The 25,340-nt window shown below is 38.9% G+C and overlaps 2 protein-coding genes across 9 annotated transcripts; both read right to left on the bottom strand.

Moving 5' to 3' along the window:
* Nucleotides 1-1,561: 1,561 nt before the first annotated feature.
* Nucleotides 1,562-11,798, bottom strand: LOC131237623 (small ribosomal subunit protein mS79 (rPPR3b)-like). Of its 4 annotated transcripts, none has more exons than XR_009167344.1 (4): nt 10,427-11,798; nt 7,306-7,490; nt 2,994-3,125; nt 1,562-1,896 (listed from the first exon to the last, which is right to left on the bottom strand). XR_009167344.1 is itself a non-coding variant. In XM_058235516.1 (2 exons), exon 1 carries the CDS (start codon nt 11,713-11,715, stop codon nt 10,450-10,452), a length of 1,266 nt encoding a protein of 421 aa, XP_058091499.1. In that variant the 5' UTR covers nt 11,716-11,798; the 3' UTR covers nt 1,562-1,815; nt 10,427-10,449. The 4 variants fall into 4 exon arrangements, 1 of the variants encoding a protein (XP_058091499.1); XR_009167337.1 differs by having other exon boundaries at nt 1,562-1,815; XR_009167340.1 differs by lacking the exon at nt 7,306-7,490 and having other exon boundaries at nt 1,562-1,815.
* A 3,842-nt stretch (nt 11,799-15,640) lies between these two features.
* Nucleotides 15,641-24,603, bottom strand: LOC131237602 (small ribosomal subunit protein mS78 (rPPR3a)-like). Of its 5 annotated transcripts, none has more exons than XM_058235493.1 (4): nt 22,431-24,603; nt 22,141-22,212; nt 18,644-18,819; nt 15,641-16,661 (listed from the first exon to the last, which is right to left on the bottom strand). In XM_058235493.1, exon 1 carries the CDS (start codon nt 24,342-24,344, stop codon nt 23,121-23,123), a length of 1,224 nt encoding a protein of 407 aa, XP_058091476.1. In that variant the 5' UTR covers nt 24,345-24,603; the 3' UTR covers nt 15,641-16,661; nt 18,644-18,819; nt 22,141-22,212; nt 22,431-23,120. The 5 variants fall into 5 exon arrangements, with proteins under 5 accessions (XP_058091476.1, XP_058091460.1, XP_058091467.1 ...); XM_058235477.1 differs by having other exon boundaries at nt 23,099-24,603; XM_058235484.1 differs by having other exon boundaries at nt 15,641-16,317; nt 23,099-24,603.
* Nucleotides 24,604-25,340: the final 737 nt, after the last annotated feature.

Raw genomic sequence — 25,340 nt, 5'->3', positions numbered from 1 at the left:
ACTTTGATTGGATGATCCTGATTACATGTCAATGTTTAGGAAATGGATGATTCATGTTATAACATATAATGGTTTAATCATCGTATATATGAGATGCACCTTTGGTTGCCCGTAGCTCTCAAAAAACTTTGATATAATGGTGCTATCTAAGTAATGTCTTGAAAACTTCATGATTCAGAAAATATAGTAGAAAGGGACATTGATAGAACCTTTCTTTATGTGTGTCACGCCTCGAAAGCACAATTCCCATAGTTTTGATCGCACAAAATGGGAATTATACAAGCCACAAAGATAATACAACAAAATTAGCAAATATAGCATTTATGTGTGTCACGCCTCGAAGGCACAATTCTAATAGTTGTGATCGCACAAAATGCGAATTATACAAGCCACAAAGATAATACAACAAAATTAGCAAATATAGCATGCCCGGGACTCCAACACATACAAACAAAAAATTTAAATAAAAAACAAGATCTTTCAGTTTTGCCCAACACTCCCAATACATCACGGTGAAAGTGTAAGTCGAACAACCAAACTACTTTAATTTTAATAGAGAAGAAACATATCTTGACACTCTCAAGACATCCACATGAAGCTGATATTTGTGTTTTCCTTCATCCATGTCCGTGTAACCTTATGAACAAGTTGGATAACAAATAAATAATACTGTGGGCCCTAAGAAGGTTTCAATGGTGGACATCATTATCCACTGTTTCCTTTGGTGCGGTCCACATGAGCTTTGGATGTGGATGTGCTTCAATTTTGGGCTCACACCATAAAATGAGCTGAAAAAATGAATGGCATTGATAAGGCATACATCCACTGTGGGCCCCACAGTTTACTCATTACGCAATCATCTTCCAGTAATTATCATATGTTTGAGCTGTGGGGCCCACCCAAGAACCATCCTAATCCAAAACTTAGTTGGGGCACCACAATCATTCCCAAAACTTAGTTTAGACGCCACTGGTATGTCCCTTCATCCTGATAGGGCACACCGGAAGAATGGGTTGAATGGCACATACACAATTCCATCTGGAAGTTTCTACTTAGATGTGCCCACCTGAGTTACACAACAGGCTGAATTTTGAGATCTAGGCTGAATATGAAACGCGTATCTAATGACCAGGTTGGAGGGCACTCGAACATCTCAGTGGGCCCATACAGTTCCAACATATGATGGGCAGAGAGGAAAAACACTTCTCTCGGTCCACTGAAAACCACGCACATGTAACCATACTCCACTGAAAGTGATTGCTCATAGGGCTGGCCCAGATTTAACCATACCCAACCAGTTGGGACACCAGGTCTAGTTTCACCTTTGGATCTGAATAGTGTTCGGGTCAGGGTCAGGTCTGGTTCCAGTGGGAGGCAGGGAGGGAGTCCAACAGCTACAATAAAAACAACATAAAACAGCAGCTTATCCACCAAGAAGATCTCTCCAATCCATTATCCCAATATATATATATATATATATATATATATATATATATATCCAACTTATATCCAACGAAATGTGACTGAAAAGATACAAATTTCCAACTTATATCCAACGAAATGTGACTGAAAAGATACAAATTTATGATGAAAACATAGCCCAAAAAGCCATAGACATACACAAGCGCATGCCGAACACATACACAGAGAGAAGGGACAAAGAAGCCGCTTGGAAACATGCCGTAGCCCGCCCACCTTACAGATTTGCCAGACCACTCCCTTCTGAATCCCACTTTCCCTCCCTTTTGTTTTATAACAGTCATCTTCCATTTTCTAGGATGCAATGAGTATCGCTTCAGCCGGTACAAATGCAACCTACACATGGAAAGTCCAAGCTATTCAAGCAATGCTATGCAACCAATCTCTAGAAGTGACATAATCCTCTGAAGAGAGTACCTAACAAACTCAGCCACACAATGAAAAAGTTCTAATTATCCTAAAAATGCAATGCCATCCTAAAATTCAGTTGTCTAACAAATTACCAATAGTATATAGTGGTACGGAAGTCCACTGCTAAAGTCCAAATACAGCAAGCACTAATTTGGAGAAGGCCTGGCAACTGCCGGGCCTCAGGCTCCTGGTCAGCCCGGGCTTATTCAAAATATTGATTTGATCTGACCCGGCCCATAGACAGTCCTAATTTAAAGTATATCTTACCTAATTGCCTGCCCATTCATCCAGACTAGCATAACAGTAGAAAGATGTATGCAAGAAAGTGCTCAAAGCTAGCTTACTTCACTCAACGATAAATTATCAATAAATAATAATAATATTTCTCAGTTTTATGAGACATCCAGTGTAAATTTGTGACAATATGCTAGAGAAAAAAGAATAGAAAAAAAAAAAAAAAAAAAAATGAAACCACAAACACTCTACAAAGACCTAATATTAAATGATTTCATGGTTACAACAAGCATATAAGACTAAATTAACAAAACTTTTTTGAATTTTTAAACACACCCCACATGGGCACTCGAACCCAAGACAGTTCGGTGTTAAAACACACAGTCTATTACTGAGCCATAGGTTGGAACCCCCAACTAAATTAACAAAAACCTAACGACTTAAAGCACATGTTGAACAAACAAACAGTTAACCAAATAAACAAACAGTAACTAATCATGTATCAGGCCACTAACTCCAAAAAAAAAAAAAAAAATTGCATCAACCTTCACTTCTTTCTCGATGCAAGACAAAATATAAGCTAGAAATAGAAATAATGGAGATCCCGACATTCACAACAACAAAAAGGTACGAACGAAATCCAACAAAATGAGAGAGCCAACACCAAAAAGAAAAAATCCACAAGAAATCCATCCTTGTAAAACAAATGAATTATTTCAATTTGTATTATTTCCCAAACAATTTAATGATGAAAATGCATATCAAAAATTTTTCTATAACAATTAATAGACGATATATTATGTACTTAAAATTAAAAAAATTAAATAAATTTTTTTTTAAAAAAAAAAGATAAAACTGATATTTATTACCATCATAATGACTTGATGCTCTCTTTGATTCTTAAAAGAAAAACTGTCCCCATGTCATCAAGTCGCCGTCGTCGTCATCAATAACAGAAGACATTGTAGAAAAGGCCAAATCACATATAGATAATGCAGAGACTGTGCTACACAGAAAAAGTCAACATTAGATTTAATATGAATAGAAAAGATCAACAATAGATTTAATACAAAAGTTTGAATTAATAAAATTATACTTAAAATTATTAAAAATTAATTTTAGTCCACCTTTTATTTCCTTCGTCAACCAATCTTCTGCATAAATCAATCCATGCAGAGTCTCCGTGCGCATATAACTCCGATACCCGATCAAGTATTCTACCACATACGTTAATGATTTCTTAAATGCAATGATCTAAACCATGAAAGGGTACTCGGGTGCATCATACTTGCACCATCCTAAGGTGTCAAAAGAGTCATAATCTAAACTATTTTCGTACAGGTTGAACAACTTCGTGTTGGGTTGGTACAAAGTCAAACATGTACTAATAAAGTCAGACATGGAGATGTATTTAGATGAAGCTGTCAGGCCTGTACAAAATGGTTCAGATCATGACTCTTTCAGAATCTTGGATTGTTGGAAGTATAATGCACCAGTGTACCCTATCTAGCTCATATGGCTCGTGACATCTTAATGATTTATGTATCCACTATTGCATTTGATTAAATGCTTTCTTACATGCAACAGTCGACAAATAAATCCCTAAAATGTCATGAGCCATTTGAACTACAATGGAGTACCCGTACACATTATACTTCCACCAACAGAGAGTGTGAAAAAGAGTCATGATCTATTTTTGTACAAGCTAGACAACTTCATTTTGGGTTGGTACAAAAGTCAACATGTATAAATAAAATCAACCATGGAGATGTATTTAGATGAAGTTGTATACCCTTTAAACAATGGTTTAGATCATGTAACCCTTCCAACATCTTGGATTGTTGGAAGTATAATGCACCCAAGCATCCTATCCAGCTCAGATGGCATGTGACATTTTAGAGATTTAAGTGGAATTTGGTGGGTTGGGCTACTTATGTAAAAGAAGTTAAATCTATAAATCTTTCGTCTTTCTTTGAGCTGTAGTGTAGTTTGTATTCTTTTGTGCACTTCTTTAATAAATTGTTGTTATCTCTTGAAAGAACAACTAACATTATTTAGCACAAGCAGTAGAGTATTTGATTAGTATCGGAATTTTATGCACCCAGAGGTTGTATATAGATTGATAGCACAAGGATTAATTTTAAGTACATGGTAAATGAACTTAAATTAATTTTAATTTTAATTTTAATAAATTTTAAATACAATCTCTCAATTACAAACTCTCATATTTAATCTGTTGTTAAAATTTTGTGTACCAACCTTCCATAGGTGACACAGCTCTATCTACTGTGTTCATCATTGATGGTGACGATATTGATAACACAGAGACAACCTCTTTCAAGAATCGAAGAGAGCAACAAGTTTTAATAATGATGATAATTTTTAGCTGCATTATTTTTTGAAAACAAGTAAACATAGTCTATTAATTATTATACATAATTTTAATATACATTTCCATAGGTAAATTGTTTGCAAAATAATACAATTTGAAATAACTTCATGTTTTATTTTATATGGATAACTTACTTATGGTTCTTTATGTTGTGGTTATCCCAACCATTTTAATAGATTTAGTTCGTACGTTTTGTAGTTGCAAATAGGGGATCAACACCGTTTCGGTGTCTTGGTTTATATTTTGTTCCTCTGGCCCATTAGATCAATAGTTTTAATATACATTTTCATAGGTAAATTGTTTGCAAAATAATATAATTTGAAATAACTTCATGTTTTATTTTATATGGATGACTGACTTATGGTTCTTTATGTTGTAGTTATACGACCATTTTAATAGATTTAGTTCGTACGTTTTATAGTTGTGAATAGGGGATCAGCGCCGTTTTGGTGTCTTAGTTTATATTTTGTTCCTCTGGCCCATTAGATCAATAGTTTGAACACGAATCAAGCGACCGACAGACATGGATTGGCAAATTACAGAACTATTCATGCTTTTATGCCAAAGATCTTAGAGTTTCTCATGAAAAACCAAAATAAGATTCATCTTTATCTCATCAATCTATTCCTACTGAATTGCACTGCTAAGGAAACAATAAAGATGAACTAATAAGAAGGCAATGTCCATACTGCTCATCAGCAAATGTACAGTTTACCGATGTCCAGGATTCCATACAAGCAGGTATGGTTCAAAGATCAAAGACCATTGACTTGATGGGCCCTGTCGTAGATAGGAGATTTCCCAAGTATGATCTAATTTCACAAATACCAACCCTGTGGTAAGCGGTCTATTTTTGTTGAATGTGGACTATTCTCATATGGTATCTTCTTCAGCTGCCTAATTGCCATTGATCAAAGGATTGGGAATCTGGTATCCTTAAAATAAAAAAATGAGGCATGCCCCTTTGAAAGTAGGGACCATCAAACCAATGGTCTATACAACAAAAATATGACCCACGAGTACCAAATCCTTCAAGACAGTAAAGATACGTTTACTGATGAGTGTGACCCTATAGCTGGGGCACAACTGAAGGTAGTATTAAAAAGCAGTGACAAGAAAATAAGTGAGAAAATAAAGAATCTATAAAACCCGTAACTTAGTTACTAAGATATAATACTTGCAAGGTTTGTTTGGTAGTAGGATACAAAAGATACTGCACTGATGATCGTGGTAAAATGACTTGGCGACTTGGACCAATTCATCTGTGTTGAGTCAAGTCGCGACTCAACCGAGTCAGAGGTGAATCAGCTAGACTCGGCTGAGTCTGGGGTGACTTGTTGCGACGAACTGGATTGGGCTCGACCAAGTCCAAGTCAACGCAGACGAGTCACACAGGACTCATCCGAGTCTTAGAACCATGCAAGTGATACCTTTTATCAGTTGCAATCATTATAGCTTTTTCTTTACAACTTTTTTCTTTGTGAAAACAAACCTTGATATTAAAACCTTTTAGAATTAGTGAAATTTGTTTCCTTTGCAACCTGAGGGCCTGTTTGTATTACCAATTACAACAACAGAGGAAATTGGCATGATTTCAAATTACTTGTTTTGTGACATCAATTGTATTAGACCACAATAATGACACCAATTACATTGTTGGGTTTATCATAGTAAAAATGTAATGATGGCAATTTTGCATTACTTCAATGTCAAATCAACATCAAAATAAAGTAATTTTGGAGTTTGGAGTGGAGTTTCCACTGCAATACAATTTAAATTTCTAACGATTACAAATTTCTTTCCGTCTCCTATTACATCTACATTTGACCCTCTTACATTTGCATTTGACCCACGACATATGTGCCGTAATATGTGTTAAACAAACTTTATGAAATAGTAATAATGACCACGGTGTGCCGTAAAGGCCGTTACTGGGCCATAAAGGTCGTTACGTAAATGTAATAGTGGCAACCGTTACACATTACGGGGTCGTAACGGCTATAATAGCCGTAATATAGGTTTTTCATACTTTTTAATCAACATTACGGGGCAGATACAAGTTTTTCAGGGGGGTTTTCAATAAATAAATAAATAAGAGAGACCGTAACGGCCATTACGGGACCGTAAAGGCCGTTACGGGGCCCTAACAGCCGTTGTGCCCCATATCGTAAAGGTAACGGTGGTGGCCGTTACGGCCTCCGTTAAAGTTACGGAACACCTTGATATTGACTCATTTACGTTACTTTACCAAAACAGGCCCTAATATTTCTAACATTAAAGGATAAAAGAAAGAAAAGTAATAAGTAGAATGATTGTACCTTTTACACTAAATTTTCAAAGACAAATGAACTCAGACATTTGGACTAGAACCTAGCAACATAATAGGTCAGGTCAAACCACCCGGTCTAACTAGTTTGGCTATCCGAGTCAGGCTAGAGTCGGCTCCAACCACTCAGGACACAAAGATCAACTTGGCCGAGATGGGTCTAACAGGTTTGAACCTACAGCCTCCTCCATTTTAAACAAACATGACATTCATTGCATACACACATTTATTATCAAGCCACTTATATTATTTAACTAACTAAATTCAATTACACATGGCCATTGCGTATCAACCCAGCTGAACCTGACTGGACCAGTTTGCAGGAAACCGCTCACAGAAAGGGGTCAGGTATGCCCAGATTTCAAAACATTGGTACCAACCACAATATTTTCCACCCTGCCACCAAACAGACCCTTAAATTAATAGAAATGTCCAAGGAAGGAAAAATTGGCCCTACTTTTACCTTTATATGTTATAAGCATTGAAGTGAGGTACGAGGCATATGACTTGAAGCTTTAATCTCCTATTTGAACCCATCAATCCATCCCCCTTCTCTTTTGATTTCCTTGAGGTTGGTGCACTATGGGAGCCCTATTGGAAGCCTCTTTCACTTTTAAGTAGGAGCATACACTGTTCCAACTAAAATAACCGGTTGAACATTCACAGAACTTTGTCATGAATAAAGTGTGATCACATACTCCCAGATAAAATGCATAATAACAAAAGGAGTAATAGATGTTTGTGTTAAAAGAAACTGTAAGCATCAACAACTGGCATGGTCAGTGAACATCTATCCATGATATCCAACATGTAAATCACACCATGCAGAATGTCATGTGCCATGCAGACCAACAAGGCTCATTCATCAGGTGTGCTCCAGTATAAAAAAACAAATCATCAGCTAAAAATGAGTTAATCATCCATTTTGTTTTGTACGTTGTGATCCACCCACCCGATGACTGGAATGGCCTGATTTTGGGTTACCGAATCTAAGAAGTTGAGCCCACCTGATAGACCGATCAGACATCGACACTTGTGCAATGTAATGGCTTTTCAAGGGATGAATTGTATATGCATGTGGGATAAGTTAAGCTCTTGGTTGCAATAGGTCCCTTTTCCTTTCTTTTTTTTCTTCCTTTTGGTGGCTAAGCTAGTATTGACTTGTGATCTTTCTCAGGAGAATTTCAATTTTTGAAATATCTCTCAAGATATTACCAGAAAAATCTTGCAAAAAAATTAAAAAATATATTTTTTTTATAGATTAATAAATAACTTTAAATTTTCAATATATAATTATATAATGAATTAGTTAAAATTTTAAACTTTTTTCTTTTTTCGAAGATTAAATTTTAAACAATTTTCACGTTAATATAAGGATAATTCACAATAAAATCATGAAAATTAAAAAATACTGATATTTTGAAATATCGCGGTAATAGCGTTTAATTGAATTCTCGCATAACTATCGCAAGGCTTTCAAAATCTCAACTATATTTGTCATGCAGCTTTGGGCTATGGAAAAAGCTCAAACCCCTTATAAAATAAGTGTGACGTAATGTCGGGTCATACCCTCGCTCTGACTGCAAATCATAACAGCTAAGCGGCCAAAGGAAACCCAGATGTTAATGTGCGCCCATCACACGAATCATATCATGCGCCACGATTTCAACCTCTCCCGTGGAATACCACGCCACCCCATTGCTCAAGGAGGAAGCGCTCGGCCTAAGGCGCTTCTTTTCTACTCTTAATGACAAGAATGAACAACCACAATTTACGGAATAGGGAATTCCTTTGTTCACAGGGAGACATTTTGAGTGGGAAATACATGTGTGTGTGTGTGTGTGTGTGTGAAATTATCTAATGGAAACGTTTTCTCCATAATGTGGTGCAAACGGTTGTGGACCCCACATTGATGTGTTGATGCACACCTTTGACCATCATGCACACCTCCCTTCGTTTAGCCATGTGCTCAAAATTGAGGCTGATCCATGGCTCAGCTGGGCCACATGAGCAGAAATAGTTGGGAGGAGACTCCCACCGTTGATTCTCATTGGGTCCCATTCATGTTTCAAAATGGTGTCATTTTTCAGGTTCGCAATTATCTTGGACAGATGTTGCAGATCAATGGATTGGTTGGCATATAGTACACAACATGGTGGGCCCACAAGTGTGCGTATATGCCAATCAATGGATTGGTTGGCATATATGCACACTTTTGGATTGGCTCTCATGGCCAAATAAGGGAGGGCATGTCTAATGGTAGGAGTGGATTTCATCAACATGTGTTGGTGTGGCACATAACAAACCGTTTGCACCACATTGTGGTGACAAAATTTGCATTAGAAAATTCATGTGCAAGAGAGAGTTTTGCTAATGTCCCCAACTTCATGGGGATAATGGCAATGTCCCCAAACCTTTTAAATGGTGCAAGGGGTGACCTAGCGTCAATTTGAACTGTTCGTTCACTCAAAATAACTGCAATGGAATGTCAGGCAACACCCTCACTCTCACTGCAACTCATAGCAGCTAAGCGGTCGAAGGAAAACCTGATGTTAATCTGCGCCCATCACACGAATAATATCGTGCGCCACGATTTCAACCTCTCCCGTGGAATACCACGCCACCCCATTGCTCAAGGAGGAAGCGCTCGGCCTAAGGCGCTATTTTTTTTTCCTATTAATGACAGGAAACATATTTTTTGAAACAAGGAATTCCACCATTCAGAGGCATATTCCATATCTTCTGAAAACATTATGTGGGAAAGAAGTATACATATATACATATAAGTACATGTTTAGTCGACAGTGATAACACTCTAAAAATTGATAGAAAATGTCGAACATGTAGCAAGAGTATATTCTCTCCAATTAAACTCAACCAATTGAACATTCACTTGTACCTTGGCATGAAAAAACAACACCAATATTATATGTTAGTATCGGACAAAACTGTAGCCATCAGAAAACATAATTTTGGACTACAATTCTTCAAAAGGAAAAAAAAATGGAGTTCAAACAAGAACACATTCAAACTGTGTAGATTATATGGGTCGATGACCCACACAACTTGAATTCTATGGGCAACTTCCTTCTCAATCTCTCCACTCTCATGAATATCAACCCAAGATATCGAAAGCAACTTGAATATCTGACCAAAAACTGATTTTGTCAAGAATTCAAATGCATGCTGATGGCCATTTTAGGCGAAGTCATGTGTTGACACATGAGTAAGTTAACTTTACCCATGGGCACATTCAGGTAAGGAAAAAGCAAGGACAGAATGATAATGCAGAACATCTAAGCACCATTGTCATGGTCCAACCGAACATTCACTTCTACAATTCAAGACGAGGGAACATGTCAATCCACCAATCCACAGACTGGAGGACGTCCAAACAGGCCATAATGCAATCATTCCATGGCTGACCCAGAAATGCATGGTTATATCACAATGCCAGCAGAGCAAGTAAAGAGAAGCAGTAAAAATATAGCAATTCATGACACATACACTACAAGTAAACACAAAAGATCATCACAATCATCCATATAATATGAGCTGAGTTTAACCAATCAGAATCAACTTACAAGTTAATATAGGGAATGCAACATCATTCAATCCCAGACGGCAATTTCAAGCCAGACTGAGGCCGCAAACCACTCGACACCCCAAGCTCCACAAGCTTCTTGGCATCTTTGACCCTTGACTCCCTAACCAACGCATCAACCACACTCTGCACAATCTGCACATCAACAAAACACCGCCGATTCATACACTCCTTACACAACTTCACTGCCAAATCTAAATCCCCCTTCTCACATGCACAAGGAATTAGAGTCTCAAATGTCCGCCGATTCGGGGCACAATCGTTCTTCACCAACTCGCTTAAGACCCTCTTTGCCTCCTCTAAGTTTCCATCATTGCAATACCCTTTAATCAATGAATTGAAACTAAAAACATTAGGTTTCAACCCACGATTCCCAAACTCACCAACCAACTTAACAGCCTCCTCCGTCTTCCCCTCCAAAACCAGCCCTCTCAATCTCTCATTATAACTGATAATATCGGGAACACAGTTATACTCTTCCATTTTAAACCAAAGCTTCTCCGCATCTGAAAACCGACTCCCTGTGTAAAGCCCATTTAAAAGAAGATTAAACGTAATCAAACTCGGTCTCACCCCATTCAACTCCATTATTTCCAATGCCGAAACAGCAGAATCCAAAGAACCCATTTTACACCATGCCTGAATCAAAATACTATAAGAGAAAACATCAGGCTTTACGGAGATTTTAGAGGGTAGAGTGTCAAAAAGTTCCGGAACTTTTGAGAAGAGCTGGGAATCGAGGGCAGCGGTTAAGAGGGCGTTGAAGGATTTGGTAGTGCGGGGGCAGTTCAACTGGGGCAATTCGTCGAACAGGTCGCGGGCGTGGTCGAACATGCCGGATTCACCATTGAGGGCAATGAGGCGGACCGCGAAACCTTCGGTGGAGATATCGGGGAAATGCTTCTGGTGATCGAGGATGTCAGCAATGGAGTCGTGTAGGCCGGCGGAAGCCAGGCGGCGGACTGTGACGGAGTAGATGCGGTGCTTGCAGCGGAAGCGGTATGATTGGGAGGAGGATTTGAATTTCCGGACTAGGTTTTGGAGGTCAGTTTCTTCGAAGAGGTCTTTGAGGATGGATTTAACAGAAGGACGAGAAGGAGATGACGGAGGCGGAGACGGAGACGGAGACGGAGAAGGAGATGACGCAGTCAGAGATGACGGAGACGGAGACGGAGACGGAGACGGAGACGGAGAAGGAGAGGAGAAAACGCGGGAGAGAGGGAGGGGATTACGGTGTTTGAGGCGGAGAAGCCGCGAGAGACATGGCATTTCTCCGATTTTGAGAGAGAGCGGAAGAGGAGGCTGAGAGCAACGGTTGGGTTTTTAGTTTTAGGCGAAGCGGGAGAGAGAGAGAGAGAGACGGTAAGGTTTCTAGGGTTTTGGGCGGAAGCCATTCGACCTCGAGTTTGCGAGATCCGAACCGTTCATCCGTGGGAAACACCTGTACATTTCGTGGCCCTAGAATCGACTGATCCAACTAAAATTTGGACGCGTTAGCTGCCCCGATGTCCAAGTTGGGTACGTGGACCATTGATCCTCTTTTCTTTTCAGACTGTCCATTTTCGTCTACGTGTGAACGTGGGGCCACCTTTTTTTGCGATGAATGGCCCTGATTTCCAACTCGTGTGCCTTATATGCCTCTTATCTTTCCTGCCATAGATGATCAATCCAAATCTCCAGTGGACCACACCACAGAAAACACCAATGTTGATTGAACTTCCAACATTAAAAACTTTATAAGATTACATCAATATCAATTTGATTAGGTCACGTGGACTTGAATGAAAGTAAAACACAAATATCAATTTGATCCCAGCCTCCAATCTCCACAGTTTTTTTTATAAAAAAGCACGCTCACTTAAGTTTTAAATCAACTTCATTTTAGGGCTAACGAAATGGATGAAAGACCTAAATAAAATACACACATCACTGTTCAGTGAATTTTGACACAAGTTAGATGGCTGGTGTTGGGTCATTAGCTCACATGGTAGCTGGCTAGAGTTGGGGTCACTGGTCAAATCGCATTCAACTTTCACTGTGGGCTGACATCTGACACAGGTAGGTCTTGCCTTTTCATGGGGGCGTAGCAATTCGGGTCAGCAGATAAGGGAAATGAGTCCACCAATCTATGTGGAGCCCATCATGACATCTGTGTTATATACACTCTATCCGTTCAATTACCCCATTTTCTATTAGGTTTTAATCTAAAAAATCAAGCACATTTAAAACTTGAGTAGGCCAAACCACAAGAACTAATGAGGATTGAAAGCTTATATTTGTGTTTTCCCCTCGAGGAGAGGATTACCTTTGATGAGGCTAAATGGCACATAATTACCGTGGTGTACATTTTCATCCCATTGATTTTTATAATGTGACCTCGCTTTGGTTTTAATTTATTTTACATTTAACATATATTCTAAATGAGTTAAGACAGCAAATGTATGAAGTAAATATAACACAGACATTATGGTGGACCCTATAAAAGTTGTGGTTATAGCTTTGAGCACATGGTGCTTTTTTGTTAAACCATAATGGCAATTCATGTTCGTAGGTAAGGTCACTGCATGCTGCTGATGTGGCACTACCAACAAGATTGAACTCACTCATTAAGAGCAGATGGCACTAGGGCTAAGGATCATTAAACCAACTTGATAATTAGTGAGTGTGGATCCAAAATTTCGAGAACACGGCTTACTTTAAAAGTTCAACTAAACTATTATATGAATGAGGTTGAATCCAAAATTAACCTGATGTGCCCTGGCTAGAGCCAGTTTTAAATGGGTCCAAGTCAAGTCATGCTAAAATAATCTTTTCCAAATTTATAATAAAACATTGATTAACCACGTGAGGCTTTTTTCCCTCCTTTTGGGTATATGCTTTTTTTTGTTTTTTTGATATCCTAGTAGCCTGTGCAAATAATGAATCCATCTACAAAGAATCACATTTATTGGACTAAGCTGACTATCCAATTACACCACTAATGACCCATTTGGATACTACCAAATAAGTTTTAACTTTTTCTACTTGCAGCAACAGATAAGTATCTTATTTGACATAAGTTTGGTTCATGAACAATTATAAATAATTTTTTTTATTTAAAAGTGATAAAATCACTTCAGTTTATTAAGTAGAAACTAAGATACATTACTTGAGGCATAAGTAGCTTATTTGAAATAACCTACAATCCAAACACCGCCTAAATTTGCATTACCATCAAAATTGATAGCTATCATCAATTGCATAGTTTTGAACATTATATGTGTGAAAATTCAATTCTAATTTTATACCTACTAAATGAGTCATGTATGGGTGCTCCCATAAACAGATGTGACACATTAAAAAAATGAGGTATGTAGTTTTTTACATGGACCTGGACGCAAATTATAATGAGCTGAGTCTAGTCTGAAATTCTTATACAAATCTCAAATGGGGCCCCCTTAGACCTGACACCAGCACATTTAAACCCTTAGATCACACATCAAGTGGCCCAAGTAGTTACACAAATTAGAAAATCATAGAAGATGCACCCATGGGGTTGCGTACCTCATCAGGTAACAGGCGGATTAGGTAGGCCACACATGCACAAGAAAATAGAGGGTTGCAAGGGCGTGTGAAATAACACGAGATCACCAAGAACGGATTGTAGCAGTAGCTATAACTAGTTTCTTTTACACCCTTGAAAATGTCTATCTTTGTTTTAACTCTTGGAATGTCACAACATGAGGGGAGAACTGATCACCTATAGGCAAGGTACCACAACTTAGTGATAGCATACTATCATTTCAGCCAGAATGCCACCTATAGGCCCCACCACGAAGATCTCACCTTGGAAGGATTGGACAAGTCTGCTCATCAGGTGGGTCACATTGTTGGAATCAATGGGAAACAGAAAGTCAGATTGTGTGACCCACCTAGTGAGCAGATCGGCCTGATTTTCAAGAGAGTGATCTTCAGGGGACAGATTTTCTACACAAGCAGCACATTGGCAGAACTGATGGTATGATTGCATATAGGAAATCATTAATTCTCAAATGGGAGCAATTTGAAAATAATAAATAGAGGCTGGATCATCTAAAGTGTTTGTAGAATAAACTTATTATACAGCTCTTGTGCGTGGAGCCCACCATGATTTTTCATGGCATCCAACCCCTATAGAAGGGTCACCCCCAACGAAATTGGGATGCCTCAAAAATCAATCCATTTCAATCATCACTTGATCCACCAGGTGAATAAGAGGCTTTTGGCTGGTTGTCCATTATTTTCTATGGCTTAGCCAACCATGTTATTTTCTTGTGACCTACGATCCAAGCTGTACATTGAGTCACCATGATGATGAGATTTCTTTAAAAAAGCAGGCATATGTAATTACGTGGGTCAGATCACAGAAAACAGTGAACCACCAACCAAAAACCTCCAAAATCATGCCTTTTAGTTGATTTGATTTTTGAGGCGTCCCACTTTCATAGCTTGGCAGCCCTTCTTGATAGGCCCCACCAGTAACATTTGTAGAGCAAGCTTACTCCACAAAAGTTGGAGATGATCCAAATCCCCATAATCAGAGAACTGATCACCTATAGGCCCTCGCACCATAAAGAGTGGTACAGGGCTTTAAGCAATCTATCCACTTTATATGGTACGACCTTGTAGGTGACTTGTTCTCGATTGATATTTCAAAATGTGATTTTGCAAAGCAGACGAGAGTGGTGGTCGGTACAACCCATTTTTTAAGCCCTCCAAGCATCTGTTCTATTCTTTCCCTTAAAAACATGTCTGAACTCTCCATTTCATATTCCCAACACTGAATGGCCAATGGTCCAAAAATCAAAATATTATGGAGGATTCTAGCCCTTGATTTGGTGGCCATCCAAATACACACTAGAAAAGATTATTTTTTTATTTTTTTTTTTTAAAAAAAAAAAAATCAACTGCTCCAATTGAGGAAAGGCCCATTTGTTTGATGTTTACAACAGTCCAATCATAGTGAAACCAGTCCACTCTGAAAATTTTGAATGTTTAAAATTGGGTCATCCATATAACTAGCCTATAACCGGTCGTAGGTAATCAGTTCTCATTTGAAAATGTTGGGAAGACAATGGATCACCTACAACCAGTAGTGTGTAAAGTAGATTCCCAACCTTTTGATTTTTTTTTTAATACAACTGTTTGGTTGTCAAATTGATGAATCCTTCTGGTGTACCTCATAAATGGATTTTATTTTATTTTTTGAAAACTAAGATTTTTATTTCCAGCCAAGAGGTGAAAATCCAAAATTACAAGCAACAAAAAAGGTAGAGAACCTAATTACATTAAAAAGGCAAGATTGATTTTTATTACCAGCCAATAGGTCCAGCTCTCGGAAGTCCATGCTTAATTGGTCGACCAATCATTAAATCTAGTTTGCATAGTCTGATAGGCTGCACCGAGCTTATGTATCCATCCTTAGCTTAATGGCTGAGAAATCATCACAAGCGGCCCATTTTGGATCAGATATTGCATGGATAATTTGAGCTGAATTGGTTCTGATGTTGATAGAGCTGCTCCCAATTATGTTTTTTGCAGAATTGAAGCACCCTAAGAAAGACCTGATACAAGGAATTTGTTGTGTTTAGCCTCCCCTTATTTGCAGGAAGGGTCTGACCTGCGTCATTCCAGAGGATGAAGAATATTCTGGGATGCGAGCAATGATAACCACCATAGCTTCACCATAACTAACAAGAATTACAATAATTTCAAAGGATGGTTGATTAGTCTTCTAATTCTTCTTGGCAGATTGCTGTCTGAAAGGTCCTAATCAGTGTTGAAAAGGCAGCTAGCAGGAGTATCATGATATTTTGAGAACAGCAGCTTTAGATGCACAATGTCCAAGATCACCTGCCAAACAATGTTTTTAGGCCAGGATCTTCCTCTAAACTAACTGTAATTTTGCTCTAGTTATAAATGGTAGCTTCTGCAATCAGTCTTGCAGCATCTATCCATTTCGATGGAGATCTCTCTAAGGTTATGAAGCAGCCAAATAAACAAGTCCTCCAAACAGAGCATCGAAAGTTTTGCATCTCAGCTTTCTAAGAGCTTATCCATTCATGATGCTGACCACCGAAGGATACAGGTTGGATTCATCTGCATGCGGAACCAGATTAACCTGTCTTTGGTTTTCAGGCAATCCATACATTGTGTAGCCAAGACCCAAGAAGATGAATCCCACATATTCTGCAGTTCTGTTGTGGCAGGTGCAGGGTAAGTCCATTTTCCATGCATAATGGATGATACAGAAAAAAAAAAAAAAACTACAAGAATCAGGAACTGTTTGATCGGTAGCCTTCAAAAGTATGGTAAAAATAAAAAGGATCATTTGTCGACATTAAAAAAGTGGGCAAGCCTGACTGGACAAATAACTTTTCCAAACAGTGAGGTGATTGTATCATGGGCCAGTTAAGCTATGGCCCACCAAATGGATGATTTGGATTTGACAGTTCTGTAGCCACACGTACTGGTGGTTACCCACACACTGAACCGAGATGGGTTCATTATGGTGAACGAGTACCTATTCGAAGGAGAATCTTCTCTGAATACAAACTGTAAGGCTCTCAGTCCAGACCCCAGAGGGGCCATGCGATCCACCACCAATGACATATTAGGATCCTTTGGCCATCAGTTTGTACTAGCATGACCGATGACTCACTGATCCAGACCAATGATCAGATGATAGCACAAAGGATGGTTCATGCCCCAAGGGTATTGTCGATGGGACGGCCCTAATCAGTTAAGGTTGGGGTGATTACTGTAGATGTTATTCAGTTCAATTTAAAGATGATGAGATGTTCATTTCTGGAAACCTTAACAATGCCTTTATTTTCCCTGACGCATCACTTTAGTGGAACGTCAGATACATGAGACGGTGGACCATACGCAGACCACTTGATGAACGGGCCATCCTAGTGATCTTTGGGCAGCCTCCTGCTCATTGCCATGCTTGAGCATCGCAAACAAGTGGCGCATTGGCAGGAAAGGAAGTGTTGTATGGGGTCCATTGTATGTGAAAATTTCTTGACAATAGTATGTAAAGAAGGGCAAGGTGGGTTCAGAAAACTGATGAAGACCATGAGTTTAGAGGTGACAATCACCAACTGCATCCAAAAGTGTGGTTTTAGAAACAGTTTCTGCATGGGTAAGATAAAATATGTTAAAAGCTTAATGCGTTTCTAATGATTTTTGAATTGGATGTTCACATCTAATTACATTAATCATTGAGAGCGCCAGTGGGAGTTTTGTGTGCCCATTGCTGGTCCCAAGCCATGATAAAGGAGGGTTGTGTTAGGTTGACAGCGGGTGTGAAACTTTTGCATAATTTTCATCATGAGTCATAATAATGTGGCATTCCAGACTAGGGCATTTGGAATAGGAATCGTGTAGCCAACCCCAATTAGTTGGGATGTGACTTTGATGATGATGATGATGATGATGTTTGTATCTGTTGAGCTGATGTATGATTCATGATGGTTGATGCATTTGAATCATGGTTTAAAACATCATCGGATGCAATGTATAGTATAGCACCTAGCACTAAGCATATTTTTTACCATGCCACAAGTTATACGCACTAAGGGGTATGTCACGTCCAAAGCATGTGGAGAGAGTAAGGGACTGGAGAGAGAAGGAGAGCAATGGAAGTTAAGGGTGCAGCTACACGCACGTGATGGTTTCAATGGTGAATGACTCATCCCCACTTTTCCCATTGCTATGTTCCAATTGAGTTTTAGGTCTACCGTGTTTTGGGGATGACCTCCTATCATGAGCTGGCAGAATAGATGAACAGAGTGGACGTGACACGGTCATCACAGTGGGTGCTCCCTAGCATACTTCATTGTTGTGGGCTATACGCAAATAGGAGGAAACATGGATTGGTACACTCACATGAACAAATGGAAAGGACAAAAATGTTGTCAGTTCGGTTGAAGGGTTACATCCTTTTTCCTATTAAAATCACCTCTGAATGACTAATTGAGCAGCAAAATGACCAAAAGTTACTCGCTTTATGCATAATATAGATGCATCCCCGATATAGCATGAGAATCATCGCATATAGACCAAAATTTATAATCCATAGTACCTACCATCGGAAAGCTCAAGGAACATAAGGCAATTCCCTCACTCTGACCATGACACTTATTACTTATAGCAACAGAGTGGCCAACATTACCTGTGTCAATGTACAACTAATCTCACGTGACACAATTGCAACCTCTCCAATGGAATACCACGCCAATCCATTGCTCGACAAACTTCTTGGCCCAAGGGCTTCTTTCTTATTATCAATGATAAGAAACATTTATGAAACAAGGAGTTCATTTTGTCGTGCATCTTGTGGGAAACAACCTGCAAAGCCAGAAGCAGAAAGTTCATACTAGATGTTTGTGTTAGAAGATACTACAGCGATCAGCAAATCTGTTGGAGATGCCCTGGGCCCAGGCGGCATGCTGAAATGAAGCAGGCCACTCGTCAAGCAAACTACAACAGCATAACATAAGAAACAAGTGGGCAGAATGAAAAAAAAAAAAAAATCACTTAGCCATCCATTTTGTTTTGTACTGTGGACATGACTGAGAAAGAGAGAGAGGAGGAAAAGAGGAGGGAGAGAGAATAAAGATTACGGTTCACGCCCCCTCTCTCTTTTGTTTAATTTTAAGTCGTAAATACAATATTGACCATAACACCCTTAATAACAAAAGTAAGAATTCCCAACATGTCCTAAATAACTAGTAATAGAGAAAAGACTAGGTACCAAGGATAGTGAGTCCAATGAATAAGAGATGGCCATAATACTCTCCCTCAAGTTGGAGCATATATATCATGAATGCACTGCTTGACAAAGAGACGATCTACCTAAGTAAAACCCGGGATTTTTATGAACATATCTACCAATTGATCTTAGGACTTGACAAAGGGCATGCAAATTTCCTTGTTAGCAACATTCTCCATGACGAAGTGGCAGTCAATCTCAATGTGCATGGTTCTCTCATGATAGACAGGGTTGTTCGTAATATGAGAAGCTATTTGCTTATCACAATACAACCTCATAGGAGTATCAACCATAGATCCAGTCCCACACATTAACATTCTCAGCCAAATCAGTTCATACACTGCACGAGCCATTGCATTGCATTCAACCTCAGCATTTGAACAAGCCATTACACTTTGCTTCTTACTCTTCCATGTAACTAGATTACCACCTATGTAAGTACAGTAACCAGTAGTAGACCATCTGCCAAATGGAGAACCAACCCAATCTGATAAGAATATCTTTCCACAAGAAAACAGCCATTCCGCTTATAGAGGATGCCATGATCAACCTCAAATATGATCATAAATCTGACCACAGGCGCATGATGCTCCACTTTTGTCCATCACAATGAATCCATATGAAAGTGGCATCACACATGCACGGGACACGATCATACAGCCCACCATACAATGATTGAGATAGATTCGAGTGGACCAGCCCCTATTGACTTCAAATTTTCACCTCAAAACAATAAAAGAGGAAAGAAAAGGGAAGAAATGGTGAAGATGAAGGAACAAAATGATGCCCAGATCAATCACGATCTGATACCATGTGGACGTGATTGAGAAACAGAGAGGAGGAAAGAGGAATAAAGGAAGGAGCATGAGAGAGAGAGAGAGAGAGAGAGAGAGAGAGAGAGAGAGAGAGAGAGAATGGTGATTAGGGTTCACGCCCCCTCTTTTGTTTTATTTTAAGTCATAAATACAACAACGACTATAACGCACTTAATAACAAAAGCAAGAATTGCCAACATGTCCTAAACAACTACTAATAGAGAAAAGAGACGAAGTACATGCTAATCCACTTGATAAGTGGAACTTGGCAAGGTTGGGATGAGCCAGGTTGAGACTACAACAACAATCTGACTGTATCAAGGCCCCACTTTGGCTAGACATATCCCATAGAGGGATGGATGTTGTTTCTAGGTTTCGGCCCCCTGTTTGCCTGGCCTTTTTTTCTTTCCATTTGTATCTGCCTTCGGCCAGTTTTTTTTTTTTTTTTTTTTTCTTTTGTTTGCTTTTAGTGAAGTAAAAATGAAAATAAATCCGCCTGATGAGTGGACTTGCCTGACTTTTGTGCTAGAGAATTGAACCTGATGGATGGCTCCAACGTGCACAAGTGTGCCATCTATATTTGTGTGATGGCTCGTAGAGGGTGGGCTATATACGCATGTGGGATTAGAACATGTCTTGGATATGATAGTTGAGATTTTCTTCTCTCTCTCTCTTTTTTTTTTCTTTTGGTGGCTCAAACATATGCATGTGGGATTAGAAAATCTCTTGGATATGATAGGTGTCTTTTCCTTCTCTATTTTTCCTTTTCTTTGGTGGCTAAGCTAGGATCAAGGTATTATGTATCGGTAACGGTGGCCGTAACGGTCACCACCATTACCGATATGGTGGCATAATGACCGTTATAACCCTTGTAACAGTTGGAAAAAAAAATTCCCTGAAAAGTTTTGAAAAATATTTAGAAAATACAGAATAATGTAAACATTCCAAATATGTATTGATTTTTTGTTTTGGACATGTTTATGATAGCGTAGCAATCCACTCTTCGGTGAGAGTGTCGTATCTGGTTGCCTGGTGAATTTGTAAACATGATTATGTTTCTCTAATATTTACACATCACAATTGAGCATTAAAACTAGAAATCGAAAAGAAAAAAAGGCATAAATACCACTTTTTATTTATTTTTGTAAAAATGACCATCGAAGTTTATATTCATCCAAATCGCTTCAATCTGCGGTTTTAATCCTAAAAAATATAGTTAAAGTGATCTAAATATATAGTAGAATAATCTATAAAAGTTTTTGGAATAAGAAAAGTGAAAAAATGATGAGAAAAATGAATTTAAATAGGAAAAAAAAAAAATGGTCGTTTTTCGACTGTTACGGCTTACAGGGATAACGGTGTTATGCTACATAACGGCCTATATGGCCCCTGTAAGTCTGTAACAGCCGATACAGTTTCAGAAAACTAGCTGCAACTTTTCGCCCCCGTGTCACGTAACAGTCATGGGCCATGGCCATTACCTATACGTATAGGCCTTTACGGCCGTAACGTAACGGATACGGAACACCTTGGTTAGGATAGTTAGAATCCGTGATCTCAATGTTCCAATAAATGGATCATAACCACTATGAAAAAAGCTCAAAAGTCACACCCCTTATAAAATATGTGCAACGGAATGTCGGGCAATACCCTCGCTCTAATTGCAACTCATGCAACCAAGCGGCCAAAGGAAACCCTGATTATAATGTGCGCCTATCACACGAATGATATCGTGCGCCACGATTTCAACCTCTCCCGTGGAATACCATGCTCCCCCATTGCTCAAGATGGAAGCACTCGGCCTAAGGCGCTTCTTTTTTCCTATTAATGACACAAACCACATTTTTGAAACAAGGAATTCCCTTTGTTCACAGAAAGACATTTAACGTTTTCTGACAACATTATGGGGAAAGAAACATGCATAAGCATTGGCATTTTTTAACTCATACGTAGCAAATAAACTACACATGAACAGGTCCAGTAAATTCTAATAACACTGTGTCAACATTGACAGAAAATATTGAACATGTGGCAAGAGTATCCTCTCCAATTAAACTCAAGCAATTGAGCATTTACACATACCTTGGTATGAATATAGCCTCCGATGTATGAATCCATAAAAAACGTGAATATTATATGTTGCATCAGATGAAACTGTATTCATCAGAAAACACAACTTTGCGTTACAAATCAGGTCCTCTAAAATCATAGATGATGAATTAAGGAGATACTTTTTTTCTAAATGAGAAAATCATCCCTTCTAATACCTTTTTTTTTTCCATTTTCAAAAATTGAGTTGGCAAGAAATATATTAGCAACATTAGTAATGTACTAAAAAATTTGAACATTACAATAACTTGGGACAATATTACATAATCCAACATAAGAATGCAGAAACAGCATCAGTCAGTGGCATTAGATGAAATCCTTGTTGGCTGAATCAAATACAACAAAGAACTGCAGGCTATAAATCCTGAAACCATGACACATATTCAGATGCTATCAGAAATTGATGACCTGAATGGAGCTTTTCCACCAGAAATACAAGCAGCATGAAAAAAAATTTGTGTTTCTGGAAATCAGGAAGCAATTGACAAAAATCAGCAAAATGCACACCACCTAAAATGCCTAACAGAAGAGAATTGCATTATTTCTAACCAGAAAAAAAATACTTGCAAGTGCTCCAATGCACACTAAACTGATGGCCTTCCTGGACAAACTCCTGTGCCATGCATGACTAGGCTAATTTTACCCGTCTTCAAATTTGACTATGAAAAAGGGTAGGAACATCCACCCTGCAATTCACAATGAGAGAAGATGCAGGTACGAAAATCCACAGGTTGGAGGGCGTCAAACAGACCATAAGGCAAGCATTTCATTTCCGACCACAAAATGAGAGGTACATCACAATTGCAGCAGAAAAGAAAAGGAAACATGAAGTACAAATGTTGCAATTCATAAAATACACCCCAAAGTTAAACACAAAATATCATCAATATAATATGTGCTGAATTCAACCAATCAGAAACAAGTGACTAACAAGTTCATACAAGAATGCAATCTCATTCATCCCCAGATGGCAATTTCAAACCAGACCAAGCGGCATAACCTGTGGACACCCCAAATTCCACAAGCTTCTTTGCATCTTCCACCCTTGACTCCCTAACCAATGCATCAACCACAACCTGAATAACCCCCACATCGACAGAACGCCGCCGATGCATACCCTCCTTACACACCTTCACCGCCCAATTCAAATCCCCCTTCTCACAGACACGAGGAATTAGAATCTCAAACGTCCACCGATTCGGTACACAATCATTATTCACTAGCTCACTGAAAATCCTCTTTGCCTCCTCTAAGTTCCCATCATTGCAATATCCTTTAATCAATGAATTGAAACTGAATATGCTGGGTTTCAGCCCCCGACTCCCCAACTCACCAACCAACTTAACAGCCTCCTCTGTCTTCCCCTCCAAAACCAACCCTCTCAATCTTTCATTGTAACTAATAATATTTGGAACACAATTATACTCTTCCATTTTCGTCCAAATCTTCTCCGCATCCGAAAACTGACTCCCTGTGTAAAACCCATTTAAAAGACTATTGAAAGTAACCAAATCCGGTTTCACCCCATTCATCTCCATCATGTCCAGCACTGAAACAGCAGAGCCAAAAGAACCCATCTTGCAAAACGCCTGAATCAAGATATTATAGGAGAAAACATCAGGTTTTACCGAGATCTCAGGCGGCAGGGTATCGAAGAGCTCCGTAACTTTATGGAAGAGCTTGGAATTGAGAGCGGCAGTTAAGAGGGCGTTGAAGGATTTGACAGTGCGGGGGCAGTTTAACTGGGGCAATTCGTCAAACAGGTTGCGGGCGTGGTCAAACATGTGGGATTGGCCATAGAGAGAGATGAGGCGGACCGCGAAACCTTCGGTTGATATTTCAGGGAATTGCTTCTGGTGGTTGAGGATGTCGGCGATGGAGTCGTGTAGATTGGCGGAGGCGAGACGGCGGACGGTGACGGAGTAGATGCGGTGCTTGCTGCGGAAGCGGTGGCATTGGGATGAGGATTTGAATTTCTGGACGAGGGCTTGGAGGTTGGCTTCTTGGAAGAGGTCATCGACAATGGATTTCAGAGGTGGAGGAGATAACGAAGACGGAGATGGAGAAGCAGATGACGGAGGAGATGACAGAGACGGAGACGGAGAGGAGAAAAGGTGAGAGAGAGGAGGGAGGGGTTTAGGGTTTTTGAGGGAGATAAAGCGGCCGGGAGATGGCATGTCTGAGATTTTGAGTTGTTGCTAACCGTGATGCGCTTGATTCGCAGAGACTCTGTCTAGGGTTTAGGGATTGATCTTATGTACTCATGCTGCCTGTGACACTTGATACGCGGATATTCTGAAATTGTGATCATGACATGCATCTACTCAAATGAAACCTAGTCACCGGCTTGTTAGCGGAGAGTATCGTCCGGTTGGAAAAAACACAGAAAATGAACTGGACTAAATATAAAAATATATATAGAAAATAATCGAGGTATGCTTGGAATAGTTGCAAAAAGGAGAGAATTTGTAAATTTTTCTGCAGATAGGCGTGAAAATAGTCTTTCCCTTTTAAATAATCAGTGCCTATCATTTTTTTTTTTCTGGACTGGTGCAGTGAGTTCATCAATGTGTTATCTCCATGATACAATGCTCAGCTTAGATTGCCAACAAGGCGGGTCTGAGGTTAGTTTTAGCCTAGATTTTGAACTATTTTAAGTCCTGCTTATTTAAAATTTTGATTTTAGTAGGCCCATTGACACCCCTCACCCCTACCTAAAGTGCACAAATCGCAATTTAATCAAACTCCCCACACTACTCAGCTTTGAAGTACTTTTATATCCCTAGGACGAAGAGAGTAAAGAAAAATAACCTATGTTTCTTTTTCTATTGAAGTTGTTGTGAATTGTGATCGTTTTCTTATTGTGGTTGATGTCATACCTTTCTCCTAATTAAAAAGTTGCAATCGTAAGTGACCTTGATGAAACAAAGGAGAAACATTAAGCATTAACAATGAAATTTGATTTCAAAAAATACTACTAATTTGAATTTAAAAACATTAATTAATTTTTATTTTATATGAAATATATCAACATATCCCTAGTTTTCTTAGGTTATAAACCTTACTTATTACAAAAAATATTAATAAATAAATAAATAAATAAAAGCAATTAAATTATACATCCTACTATCCCTAGATCAAAATCGGAGTGGTTGAGCAATTTTATCCTCTGA

The sequence above is a fragment of the Magnolia sinica genome, chromosome 1, assembly GCF_029962835.1.
Source record: "Magnolia sinica isolate HGM2019 chromosome 1, MsV1, whole genome shotgun sequence".
NCBI lineage: Eukaryota > Viridiplantae > Streptophyta > Magnoliopsida > Magnoliales > Magnoliaceae > Magnolia > Magnolia sinica.
The sequence above is the reverse complement of the archived record's forward strand: the minus strand, read 5'-3'. Positions and strand labels throughout refer to the sequence as shown.